This window comes from Hyalella azteca, unplaced genomic scaffold (genome assembly GCF_000764305.2).
Source record: "Hyalella azteca isolate HAZT.00-mixed unplaced genomic scaffold, Hazt_2.0.2 contig3225, whole genome shotgun sequence".
NCBI classification, from domain to species: Eukaryota; Metazoa; Arthropoda; class Malacostraca; order Amphipoda; family Hyalellidae; genus Hyalella; species Hyalella azteca.
The window spans coordinates 69,693-83,168 of record NW_025933477.1 but is presented as its reverse complement, the minus strand read 5'-3'; the positions used below and the strand labels follow the sequence as shown (position 1 = coordinate 83,168).

At 38.6% G+C, this 13,476-nt stretch overlaps 1 protein-coding gene across 1 annotated transcript; it reads left to right on the top strand.

Annotated features, from left to right (window-relative positions):
- The first annotated feature begins 1,490 nt into the window (after positions 1-1,490).
- LOC108681516 (cytosolic 10-formyltetrahydrofolate dehydrogenase) lies at positions 1,491-13,312 on the top strand. Its single transcript, XM_047879516.1, is given in 16 exon segments — positions 1,491-1,631; positions 3,620-3,761; positions 3,959-4,110; positions 4,426-4,508; positions 4,963-5,128; positions 6,298-6,495; positions 6,873-7,007; positions 7,414-7,626; positions 7,629-7,903; positions 8,329-8,478; positions 8,635-8,856; positions 9,315-9,508; positions 9,694-9,887; positions 10,127-10,246; positions 10,846-11,096; positions 12,058-13,312. Coding segments are annotated over 16 exon segments (2,796 nt in total). The 5' UTR covers positions 1,491-1,586; the 3' UTR covers positions 12,314-13,312.
- Positions 13,313-13,476: the final 164 nt, after the last annotated feature.

Below are 13,476 nucleotides of genomic sequence, written 5' to 3'. Positions count from 1 at the left end.
AAACAGATCGATGCGAGTTCTATATTGACGCAGTTATGCGTGATAAGATACGGTCATACTAACAAGGGCCGAATGCATTTTCCATTAGGAATGTACAGAGCGAGGAAAATTAAAACATTGCACTTAGCGGTGCAATGTGAATGTAAGTGTTTAAATAATAATTTAACCGGTGAATGTTTTAATTTCAGTCGCGAATCGGAGCAATAGAGTCAGATACTATTCTTCAATCTTTCATGACAATTGTAATTGAAATTTAGTTATAGTTTTTGTTTAGAGGTCTAGACTCTTAGAGTCAAGTTAAAAGCATAAAGATGCGGGGTTGTTCACTCATGATGATAATCTCGATTAGTGTACAGAGAAAGATCTAAACATTTCTGGAATCGTCGTTTTCTTCTCTTGCTTGACCACTGCTTTTCTAGATAATCGCGGTATATTAATAACTCGCATGACTCTCAAGGCTTCTCACTGACCAATCAACGACTCGACTCTCGAGGGTGTGTTCTAGTGACGTACCTATGTTGGCGATTGCATTTAGCCCGAGTGAGCTGGTTCTCATCGATTTTTAATATTGTAAGCTAGTGCACAAATTCACTGTAAAATTTTGCGTCCATCTTGAATTTTGTTACCAAAGAAGCGAAAGTTTACAAACATATAATAAATTATAGTACCCTCAATCTAGAATTTTAACAAAAAAAATTCTGCAGCATGACCGACAGAGCTGCTCGTTTTCTATCTAAGTGAAATGTCGAAAAACCATAAGAACAACTGGCTGGCCGAGATTTCATTTACTGAGCTGAGTGACGAGAGACCCGGTTTCAGCCGTGGGGTGAAGCCGTGTTGTGCATACGGATACGGCTTCAAGGATGTTCAGTGTGCCTTGGCAGCTTAGCGAGTGCGCTCTTTCAGTGCGTCTATCTTTTTCGCGCTATATTTTCCCTGCAACTGCAGGTAATTACTATCTATTTTATGAGCATATCATGAGTTTGTACAAAACTAAAGTATCTGAGTTGTTTCGTACTTGTGTATTATTACCCTGCTTCTTGTTTTTACTCCCCCGGCTGCCTTCTTGCTCTCCAGAGGTTGCAACATTATCTTGCGCCACATGCAATGACACGCAGGAAAATCACGGGAGATGGTCTTGATGTTGAGATAAATAATCGCATTACGATACCAGATATCTCGGGCTACAGTAACACATCATCACAATAAAATGTATTTTATTATCATGCTGTGTAAATATCTATTTGCGTGGGCATCAATAGATAAAGTTTTTATTAATGAATGCATTTTCGCCTAGTTTGGTTCCAAAACCGTCCCCTGAATTGTCGAAATTGTGATTTTTTCGGTAAGCTACCCAGGCAAGGGTTTGGAAATGTGGCGCCCTCTGCCAGTTGCATTCCGTGGCTAGCAACCAACTCGTGGCATCTGAGTTGAGCGCTCGGTTGTGACTTGTGAGATTGCGTGTGTTCGGACTTCTGTACAGTGTACATTGTACAATGCCAGTGTTGTGTTGCCTGTTGTGGCGGTAGGTTAGGGTATTTGGGGACTGATTAAGGGATATTCACGCACAACGTGGTCGTTATAGCATGTTGGCCGCGTCACAAGTATACAGGCGTTTTAGTACGTCACAGGTTTGTTTTTATTTGTAACAATATATGTAATTACTCAAACGTTTAGTCAATATGTTTCTCGTTATCGGTGTACTAGACTCAAGTTACCAATGTTGACTTAATGTAGCTTTGCAGATGACTGATTAATTTATACCTAGTCATGTTCATTTCTACACTGTTAATTTAACTTTTATTGTAAAAGAAAATGTTACTTGCTTCTCTCGTAATTGTGTTTCTTTCGTATTATTGAATAGTCGAGTCCTGAAGTTTACACGTTCTGACACTCTACAAGGTAAAGATAAATTTGTGATATGGAAACTAGTGTAAACATTGCATGATGATTCCTTCTTTAGTCTCGACGTTGATGCAATTCATTCAACTTATTCTGGGTAATAGTGTGTTTGAGTAATTATTTGTTAGGATGAGTAATTTAGTAAACGATTTTACGATTTTTTTTTCTAAGCGCTGTGGCCGCGGAAAGATCTGGGAAGATTTGGACTGAATGAAAATGTGAATCTTGCATTACTTTCGTGTACCGACCGCACTTTTCTTTTGTACCATACCACGTTTATAAGCGCATATATATCCTTTATAATCCTTACATACATACATTGCTTTCATCATAGTTACTCGGAAGAACTTGAATGAGTAGTCTCATACTCTCATTCAATACGAGCCGATTTTTAGATGTGCTGCCTTAAAGTTTTAATTCATGATGCTTAGTGAAATTCTGGCATGAAAGATTTGTCATTCAACCAACAACAAACGCAGGTTGTGATCGCGTTAACAGGCTTTCCGCGATTTCTCCTCCATGCGAAAATTTTGTCTGAACCAGCCAGCACTTTCTCCCAGGTAACGCGTGGAGCCCTGGAGCCCATTGCCCCCGCTCAGCATGATATACTATTTCTTTTTGGCTATTCATATATAATTCGATCAAATTAATTTCGATTTATATTGATATTTAATTGAGATAGTATTCGTTTACTCCCTGCATGTCCAAATCTTCACTTTTCCGAACTCACCCACGGACTCACACCCACGCAACAACTCACAACTTTCACAATTTTAACGAATTTGCAGGAAATTTAGAGTATAGCTAATTAGTTGCAATATGCCGCGGAAGGAATTGTTATAAATTTTCACTGGTTTCGTTTTCGATTAAAACGAAACTTTAGCGCAACCGTAGCTCACTCTTAATTCTGAACGGATCGATCTGCCTGAAATCTAGAACATAACTCTTTATTAGCTAGTTATCATATTGTCCTGACCTAACATAACCCTGACCTATCCTAGCCTAAGTTATCTTGATCTAACCTAACTTATTTTTTTAACGTTTCGCTTCAAGCGTAAATGCAGCAACGTAAAAATTTGTGAAAATTCCTACCGCCGTGTTTTGCTGCCAATTACGTTTCAAATCTCATGCAGATCCGTTCAGAAATTTGGGACCTGACAGCTGTTCAGCTTCGCGAATCTTTCGGTTTTTACCGTTTGGTCGAAAACGAACGATGTAACTATTTGTGATTATTCCTCCCGCGGCGCGTTGCTTTGGTTAGTTATATTGTGAATTTAATTAAAATTCGTTCTGAATTGACAGTGAGCTGTTGAGTTGCGTTGTGCGTTTGAGTCAGCTGATAAGTTCGCAGGTGAGTTGTTTATCCAATAGGTACCACAAGCAAAAGACTAGATGGAATGCCATGACGATGAGATTGACCTGAAACTCTATAATGAAGGAAATGTTTGGTGAAGATGTGAATCATCCATCATTCAGGACAGGCAGAACTTCCGTTATTTTGTGTTCGCTACGCACAATTCCGTCCTAGTCTTCAGTTCCTGAAGCGTTTAAAGTTTGGTTTTTGACATTCTATTAGCTCAAGAAATAACTAATTTCGAATCGTCAGCATAGTAGGTAAATTCTTAGTTTCTATGTGTCCATTTTCTTCTGAAATCTAATTAATTTAGTCGATAACTCGTGTAAAACGGAGCGTACTCTGACGCTTCATACTGCGCAGAGCCTGCTAGACAAGATGCGTGTCGCAATTATTGGCCAGAGCACCTTTGCCGGGGAGGTGTACAAGCAACTCATGAAAGAAGGTCACAAGATTGTCGGAGTCTTCACCATTCCAGATCAAGGAGCGAAAGAAGATCCGCTCGGTATGAAACGTCGCTGAAACCATATAGAAATTACATCAATATCAGATACGGTCTTTTTGCATATTTCATGCGAGGACAAATACAATCGAACCGATAACTTAGCTCCATAGTTTGATCACATGCATGATATTTTGATGTGAAAAAATGTTGAAATTTTTCCTTTCTAAGTATTGCCTAATATAATATTGATAACTCAGCTACCGTTGCTGCGGGCGACAATGTGGCTGTGTTTAAGTTCAAGTCCTGGCGCAGCAAGGGAGTCGTTCTTCCTGAAGTTCTTGACGCCTACAGATCTGTGGAGCCTGACCTCAATGTTATGCCATTCTGCTCGCAGTTCATTCCTATGGAGGTCAGTTAGAACTTGAATAAAAAGTTTGAACACATTTCATTCGTATTGTATTACATGATTTACATCATAAATATATTCAGGTATGTTTCTCCATGTGTTGTTTATCCAAGAATCTATTCCATCCTGATTACGCTTGATTAATATTATCTGTCAATTATAAATTAGCGAGATTACTCGTTTGCTGTTGCTTTCATTACTTGGTTAACATAAATGTGTACTGCTAAGGGTTTTGAGCCTGACATTTTCTGCCTACTGAAGAATGAATACATTTTAAATGGAAGTCCAGTGGTTGTTGTACTGTTCTGACCGTTACAGGTAATAAATCATCCTAAACACAAGTCCATCTGTTATCATCCGTCCATCCTGCCGCGTCATCGCGGCGCCTCGTCCATCAACTGGTTAGCTTAGAAACTGTTGAAGTTATTGTTTCTTCAATGAACTGTTCTCGATTTGGTTATTATTTTGCTAGCCGCCAATTTTTTATTCATGAAATATTTTTTTCGGAATGATTTTTAAATTTGCAATTGAGTTGGTTTATTTAAATGAGATTTCCGAGTCGAAATATCTTGAACTGATTCATTTGATATACAGATAAGAGGAATTTTTTTTATAAGTTTAATCTAATTTCACACCCTAAAAAATGATGAAAAAATTGGATATTTTATTTGCCCTAGAATATGATAAAATTTTCGGGCTGTGAATTGTGACTACATTTAACTCGCGCCCTTAAGAAGAGGTATTTACCCTCAACCATCAAAAAGAGACATCGACAATTAGTTTCAATATTATTTTTTAACCGAAATGCACTCACGCTCTTGAGAATTAATACCTTTCGACCAATATCAATTTCAGGACTCTGATGTGTGGAGACAAGAAGGCAGGCTTCTCTATATTCTGGGCTGACGACGGCCTCGACACCGGCCCCATCCTGCTGCAGAGAGAGACCGATGTCGACCCCAACGATACCGTCGACTCGCTCTACAATAGATTCATGTATCCTGAGGGCATTAAAGCTATGGTAATCTATTGAACATTTCGACAGTAATAATATCACTCGTTTGCTTGAATCGCAGATTTTCATTTCGACAGTATTTGTTTGTGTACTCGGAGCATGGCAATGTAAATGTACAAGGGGCTTGCAAAAAATCATATTCACATTACTTTTAGTATACCTATCGAGATATTACCTGGATCTGTAAATTTAAGTATTTAAAGTATAATTATTAAGTATTGAAAAAATTGCGGGTGGAGATTTGAATGCATGGCAGTAAGTATTCGTTACTTAACGTATATATACGTTACTAAACAGTAAACATACCATATACATAATGGTATGCGTAGAATGTTTGCGTGACTTTAGAATGATCTGCCACAATATCTGCACCTCAAAGGAGCTGATAAAAAGCGACTGCGATTTCTCAGATAAAGGGAGGCTTTTTTTTTTTTTTTTTTTTTTTTTTTTTTTTTTTTTTTAAAGNTTGCATGCAGTAAATAATTTTTTGGGGGCCATTCAATGAGGTAAATTTTTTTAAATGCTTACAATGATAACATAAAAACAATGTGTTGATCTAAACCTGTCTCTTATACACATCTAGATGTGTATAAGAGACAGGCTTTCGCCCGCGCAGCAGCAAGGAACACGTCACGTCGCAGGCTGTTGAATGCATTCGCCATGTCAACCTTGAAAAACACTCTCCGGCCCGAGGCACGCCCGAGGTACGCACGGGCTGCATGAGCAGCAGCCTCGCACCCAAGGGAGGCTTGAGGAGGCTTGAGCACACTTCAAGGAGGCTTGAGCACACTTCTTTTATTCGTTACGTTTCTGTAAGAATGACATGTGTGAAATGTTCTGCGATTCGGCAGTATTTTGCCGAATATGTTCTGCGTTTCGGCACTTCAAACGGTTTTTTGATGTTGATCCACTCTCCGCATTCGAAATTGAACTGTGACGATTTCCAACTGGGTACAATTTTTGTTAAAAAAACAATGAAATTTTTAATAGCGAACAATTTTCAGTATAGGCATTGGATAATGTACCGTTATTGCGCTAATTGTCAGCATATCAAATCTAGCATTCTCCGAATCCCTAAGAACTTTATATCCTTTTGTGTCATTTACAGAGTAATTCCTTGCATGCAATTTAATTCATTATTTGGTCAATATATAATGCCATTATTGCTTCGCAAGGTGGAGGCAGTTCGTCTGGTTGATCAAGGCAAGGCTCCCAGGATAGTCCAGCCCGAGGAAGGCGCCACGTACGACGCGATGCTGAACAAGCCAGAGCTCTGCAGGCTGCCGCTCGACCAACCTGCTGAGGCCATACATAACTTCGTGCGTGGCATGGACTCATCCCCTGGAGCTTGGGTCTCCTTGGATGGCAAGCAGGTAATTATATAGCAATCAAGAAATTTATTTATTGATTATTACTGATGAAACTTTGGAGTACATACTACATAACTTCGTGCGTGGTATGGACTCGTCTCCTGGAGCTTGGGTCTCCTTGGATGGCAAGCAGGTAATTTTGTAGCTATAAAAAAATTTATTGATTAATTACTACTAATGAAACTTTGGAGTAGAACGAGATTCACACATTTTTTATGAGTAGCATGGCCTGTGATGGATCGGATAATTTTTATAATGAAAAAATTCGCTCGTTTATAAATCATTTGTGGGAAATTTTAAGTTTATTATGAGATAATCTTAGATAAAAAGATGACAGTTTTCATGAAGAGCGTACTCATAATCAGTTTGTTTATGTTTAGACGAAGCTCTACGGATCGAAGCTTTGGACGGGAGCCGCCCCGAGTAAAGGCAAAGAGGTGACCATCGAGGGCCTCTCCACTCCAGGCCTCATTACTGAAGACGGCTTGATACTCACTGGCTCTGATGGCAATAAGGTTCGATTATTATTTCCACGTTGATTTTTAGTACTAACAATTTTGTTTTAGTATAGCCACATATCTTTATTTTTGAAATATTTTAATATATGGCTGTAGAGGAATAAATAAAAAACGAACAGCATGAAAATGATTGAGAGCAACAAATCACGGTTAAAAATTAGTTGTTGTACAATTAGTTGTACAGTGAGGTACAATTAGTTGTACCTCACTGTGAAAGATGGCCGGAAGTATTTGTTTTGATGAATGGTATATATAATTAAATTTTCGCAACAGTGATGTATACGAGGAAAATTTCAACACTATGAATTTCAAAAGAATATACTCTAAGATTAAGTTACCGAACATCTCACTCAGGATAAATCTAAACGAAGTATTTGTAAATGTTGTTTCCTGGTCATGACAGGTGTCCATTGCCCGTCTGAGCGTAGACGGGAAGATGGTCGTGGCTTCTAAATACGGAGCTGCGGGCGAGGGCAAAGAGACTTTGAAGCTCACGGAAAAAGAACAAGCCGTGGCTGAGCAACTAAAGGGGACTTGGAAAGCAATACTCAATATTGAAATTGTGGATGAAACGGATTTCTTCAAAGCCGGTGCTGGTTCAATGGATGTTGTCAGGTACTGGCTCCACTTTTAACCTAATTTTGTGATATTTCATTGAAAGCCGAGTATATACATATAAGCTGAACATTTCTTCTTATATTAATATTAACAATTCGACTTGACATTTACAAAAAAAAAAAAAACATTCGCGATGCCATGTCTATTAGGCAAAATTTATTGATGAATTATTTCTGATTCCTACTGTATGAGAAGTCGATTCATTCCTCCTTCATCTCGTACCAGTAGTTCTGGCTGTTCAGTTCTATTACCACAACGAAAATGAAACCAATTGAATGTTTCTATTATTTTTACGTTAAATTTTTGATCTGTCAACTGCCATTAATCAGAGTTTATCGGTATTTTTGCTTGATGAGTACGAAATGTTCAAATGCAGAAAATCTATGCTAAAATTCTCTATTACTGTTGCAGAGAATCATTTGTACTTTGTGGCTAGGAAGTTCTAAACCACCACAAGACTGCTATGGAAGCATAACCTACTGGTTCAGTTTCAAACTCTTTTTGGCGCTCATCAACATTGATAATCGTCCAAACAACACGTATTTATGATATATTTTTTGTAACCTAACCCTTGATTTTTCGTCTCGGTTCTAGATACTTTTATTCTTTTGTTGCTTTTACAGAACAACACAACAACAAAAATATGTTTTTGTTGTCCATCATGCTCCAAAAATGATATTCCGCTCCTTTCTTGGAAAATTCCAAATTTTAATTTGATGGTCTGTTTTTTTCAGGTGCAAAGCGCCAGTGCGACGGACGTAGACTCGGCCGTCAAAGCTGCGCACTCAGCTTTCTACGAAGGCGAATGGGGGAAAATGAACGCCCGAGACAGAGGGACTCTGCTCTTCAAGTAAGAAATTCGTCAACATTTTCGCAAATGCCAAGCTTGTCATGGATTTGTGTTTCTTTCAAATTTCTTCTTCCTTGATCTTCATAAGGCTTCCATTTTATCCATCTCTGCAGACGTTTTGATGTGCTATTAAAAATAATATTTTTATCTCTACAGACTGGCAGATATCATGGACGAGCACAAGGAAGAATTGGCCACGCTGGAATCTCTAGATTCTGGGGCCGTGTACACCCTTGCCCTGAAAACGCACATCGGCATGAGCATCGACACGTGGCGTTACTTCGCGGGATGGTGCGATAAAATACAGGGAGCGACCATCCCCATCAATAACGCTCGTCCCAACCACAACCTCTCCATCACAAAGAAGGAACCCATCGGGTAATTGAAACCAGCAGTATAAACAATAGTTTATGTATACGCTCATCGAGGAAGTTGATATGAACTTATCGGAGTTGGAGATGGAAGGTCTTACGAGTCTATTAAGCTTCGTTCGTTCGTGAATTTTGTTCAAGGTCTTCAATGCAAAGGTTTAAAATCATGATTTACTCTCAGTGTTATGTCTGTTTAGAGTAAATTGAATCCTGATAGTTAAGATCATCTTTAAATGGACCAGATACTAGAGAAGTCATTTGAAAGTAAATTATTATATAGTAATAATAATTACATTCATTCAATTGTTAAATGAACCATTCAAATGACGTTTAGAAGTTAACCACATTAACATCAAAAATGTTTGTGGTTAATATCAAATATCACACTAATCAAAGTATCAAATTTTGCCTGACAATATCAAAATCAGAATATATCAAAAGCCTGACGCATTGAACTTTGTGCAGAGTGTGCGGCCTGGTGACTCCCTGGAACTACCCTCTGATGATGCTGTCCTGGAAGATGGCTGCGTGTCTCGCCGCCGGCAACACCGTCGTTATCAAGCCAGCTCAGGTCTCGCCCCTCACCGCACTCAAGTTTGCCGAGCTCTCCGTCAAAGCTGGCATTCCTCCAGGCGTTATAAACGTGCTTCCTGGAACAGGTGTGCTTGAATGTTCTGTGCTGTACATGAGCTTCTTAAATTAGAAAACGAGGAAAAGAAAATCACGCGTTACTTTAAATTGTTTTGATGTGTTCTAGCCAAGATATCGCTTTCATAAGACAAGAATTGGCCGATCGTGCATCAATCGTTTTATATGCCATATAGTGTGTTATTCCTACGCACAGGTGGTGTGTGCGGACAGGCGATCGCGGATCATCCGCTGGTACGGAAACTCGGCTTCACAGGCAGCACTGAAATAGGAAAAGTTATCATGAAGTCTTGTGCTGAAAGCAACCTGAAAAAGGCATCTTTGGAGCTTGGGGGTAAAAGCCCGTTCATCATTTTTGCCGACTGCGACCTCGACAAAGCCGTTAGAATGGTGAGCGGAATCGGAATTGAATAAGTTGTTTTTTTCATGATTAAACTTTGAATCACGGGATTGCTTGACGACTTTCTTATGGTCAGTATTCAATGCATTGAAGAAGTAATTTTTTTATTATCCTTTACAACTTTTTTTTTCAACACAGTTAGAAGTTTTGTTTTATCGTATTTATTTAACTATGAAATACATTGCACTGGCAACTAGAAGTGAAGCGAATTGAGCGTGATTTTTCGCAGGGCATGAGCAGTGTTTTCTTCAACAAAGGAGAGAACTGCATCGCGGCAGGTCGCTTGTTTGTCGAGGACAGCATCCATGATGAGTTTGTCTCCAGGGTCGTGGAGGAATGTAAGAAAATGGTGAGCCAAATTTGTAAGTTCTTGTTTAGATTATGCGGAATTCAAGCTATAGGTTAAATTGTCTATTCGTGTCTCCTTGATTGGCGAGCCTTGCCTTGCTGATAAACTACACGATAATAAGACTATGTTTAATAGTACAATTAGCTGTTAATTATTGACATTCTTGATTTGTTGTGTGACGGATTCGACTATCAATTGAATTATGTTTTTTCTATCTTTTACTTCCAATTAGCGATTTCGAAATGAGCTACGTTTTCCAGCATTATTTTTTTTTGCAGAAATTACCATTAATGTTATTTGCGATGTTTGAATATGTTCATCTAGTTCATTATTCCTTCGACTGCGCTACGGACAGATTCGACGGTTGTAAATTATGATACATGTCACGTGATATTATAAAATTTGTGAACCAGAGTTAAATTCGTCAGTGCTGATGGATAATTTTGATGCTATGACACGAAAGCACTATCATTCAAATCGATGCAACTGAAAGGCTATAGTTAGTCGCAGATATTAAGGGACTACAGTTTAACTCACCATGCTAATGTGTTGGTATGCATGTCTCTAATTTGTCTTCAAATTGTTTCTCCTGCGACCAGGTGATCGGTGATCCCCTTAACCGCGCCACCACGCATGGACCTCAGAATCATCTGGCGCACCTGAACAAACTCCTTGACTATATCAGCACCGGCGTGGACCAGGGAGCTAAACTCGTCTATGGAGGCAAGAGGCTTCCTGGCAAAGGCTACTTCCTTGAGCCTACCGTCTTTACGGAAGTTAAAGACCACATGTACATCGCCACCGAAGAGAGCTTCGGACCTATTATGATCGTGTCTCGGTTTCCCAATGGGTTAGTGAATGAAATTATCTCAGCCGACGGCAATTTTGTTTTAGATATTTTGAGCAACTTCACTTGAGAGGCAGGTTACCTAACTTGCCAATATCAGGAGGAGTAAAGTTCAGATCGTTACTGTACTCTTAAATCAGGAAGCCGAATTGTAAAATCAATGTAGTAAGTAGGTAAAATCAATGTAGTAAGTAGGTAAAATCAATGTAGTAAGTAGGTAAAATCAATGTAGTAAGTAGGTAAAATAAATGTAGTAAGTAGGTAAAATAAATGTAGTAAGTAGGTAAAATAAATGTAGTAAGTAGGTAAAATAAATGTTATAAGTAGGTAAAATTAATGTAGTAAGTAGGTAAAATCAATGTAGTAAGTAGAGTTTTGCATAACAGGCAAAAACTTGGCGGTAAGAAATACAAACTGAAAGAAATACTTGGCGGTTCCCTAAATACACTTTGTTTCTGTTTTATTTCAGACAATAGTTAATTGAATATCATTCTGGCTTTGCAGAGACCTGGACGGTGTGATCCGTCGGGCTAATGACACAGAGTTCGGTTTGGCGTCGTATGGGTAACTCTGCTAGAATTCACTAGGCTAGCAACGTTCCCAGAAAATGAGTTGCGGGGGTAACTGGAGGAAATATATAAACATGGTCGCTACAAATGAAATTATCTCAGCAGAGGGCAATTTTGTTTAAAATATTTGAGCAACTTCACTTAAGAGGCAGGTTACCTAACTTGCCAATATCAGAAGGAGAAAAGTACAGATCGTTACTGTACTGCTAGCACAGAAAGCCAAATTGTAAAATCAATGTAGCAAGTAGGTAAAATTAATGTAACAAGTAGGTAAAATCAATGTAGTAAGTAGAGTTTTGCATAACAGGCGAAAACTTGGCGGTAACTCCCTAAATACACGTTGCTCCCGTTTTATTTCAGACAACATTTAATTAAATATAATTTTGGCTTTGCAGTGACCTGGACGGTGTGATACGTCGCGCTAATGACACCGAGTTCGGTTTAGCTTCGGGCGTGATGACGAAGGACGTAACGAAGGCCTTGTACGTCTCTGAACGCCTCGACGCCGGCACCTGCTTCGTCAACACCTACAACAAAACCGACGTCGCTGCTCCGTTTGGAGGATTTAAGCAGAGTGGCTTTGGCAAGGACCTTGGACAGGAGGCACTTAATGAGTACCTCAAGACAAAGACCATCACTTTTGAGTACTGAGTTTCAGTGATTCTTCGCCAAGTCTTGACTCTCAACTTGTAGGTGCTTGGGAAAAGTTAGATGAGCATTCAATTGACGAGACAATTTACGTGGGAGTTCGGTGCTCAATCGCGTCTGCAACTGTATCTTTTCTTAGAATTGACTTTGATTTATAAGATCTTTCTTGCTTATTTTACTGCTGAAATTCCATAAAAGATAAATTGGTCATGAAGTAGCGGTTGAAGCGTTGTTAACAATTAGCATTGCATTCTTGAGCCGCGCGCATGTTTTTCTACTTCTAGTTGTGATTTTTTCGATTTTTTTTTTGCTCCATTTGTTGACGTTTTTTTTTATTGTTTTACTGTTTAAATCTTTCTCACGGTTTTAAACCCTTTTTGTTAACTATTTTTAACAGAATCTTTCTTGCATTGGTTTCTAGTCCAAAATTTCTGCTGTATTTATTTGTACCAGAGGTAGTAATACCATGAAACGAGAACGGCTGTAGCCAGATATTGCTTGATTTCCTTTTGGCTCCTTTCCATCGAGTGAGCTGATGCTGTGTAATTTAGTTCAATTATTATGTTGCTGCCTTTTTCGGTTAATTTTTTGTAAAATTATTTTAAGCAACCATTATCATGAGCATTCGCGACAATAGGCTGATGTTTTTTCTTGCTTAAAACGCTGGATACATTTTCAGCATATTTTTATAATAGCTCTAAGCTCTATTTGAATGTTTGTATTACTCTTGTTACTACATGGTAAATGTCCTGGAGCAATCTGTCAGGTTCCTCCTTATAAACGACAATTGTTGGGTTTTAATGAAGTATGTTTCAATTCATACAGTAATTTGATAAGGAAATTGTTCCATTGCAAAAGCTTTCAAAGGATTGACGTTTGTATGCAGCTTAGCCAGCCCTATTTTTCATGGACAAGTAACTGTGCTCGTGGTTTTTACATTAAGATTGCGTAATCTTTTACAAATTCCAAGCAAACAAATTTCAAGACATGGACATTACTAATCATGTTTGTTTCATTTAATAGATCCGATCGAAATGATTTTGATTGCGGGGCCCTTGGCATTCCCACCCACACATCGCTTGATTTTCAGATCACTTGTTCATCATTTGAAATTTATGACGAAGTTCTCAGTCGACAAGTGCATTTGACGGTACCATTTAATTTAT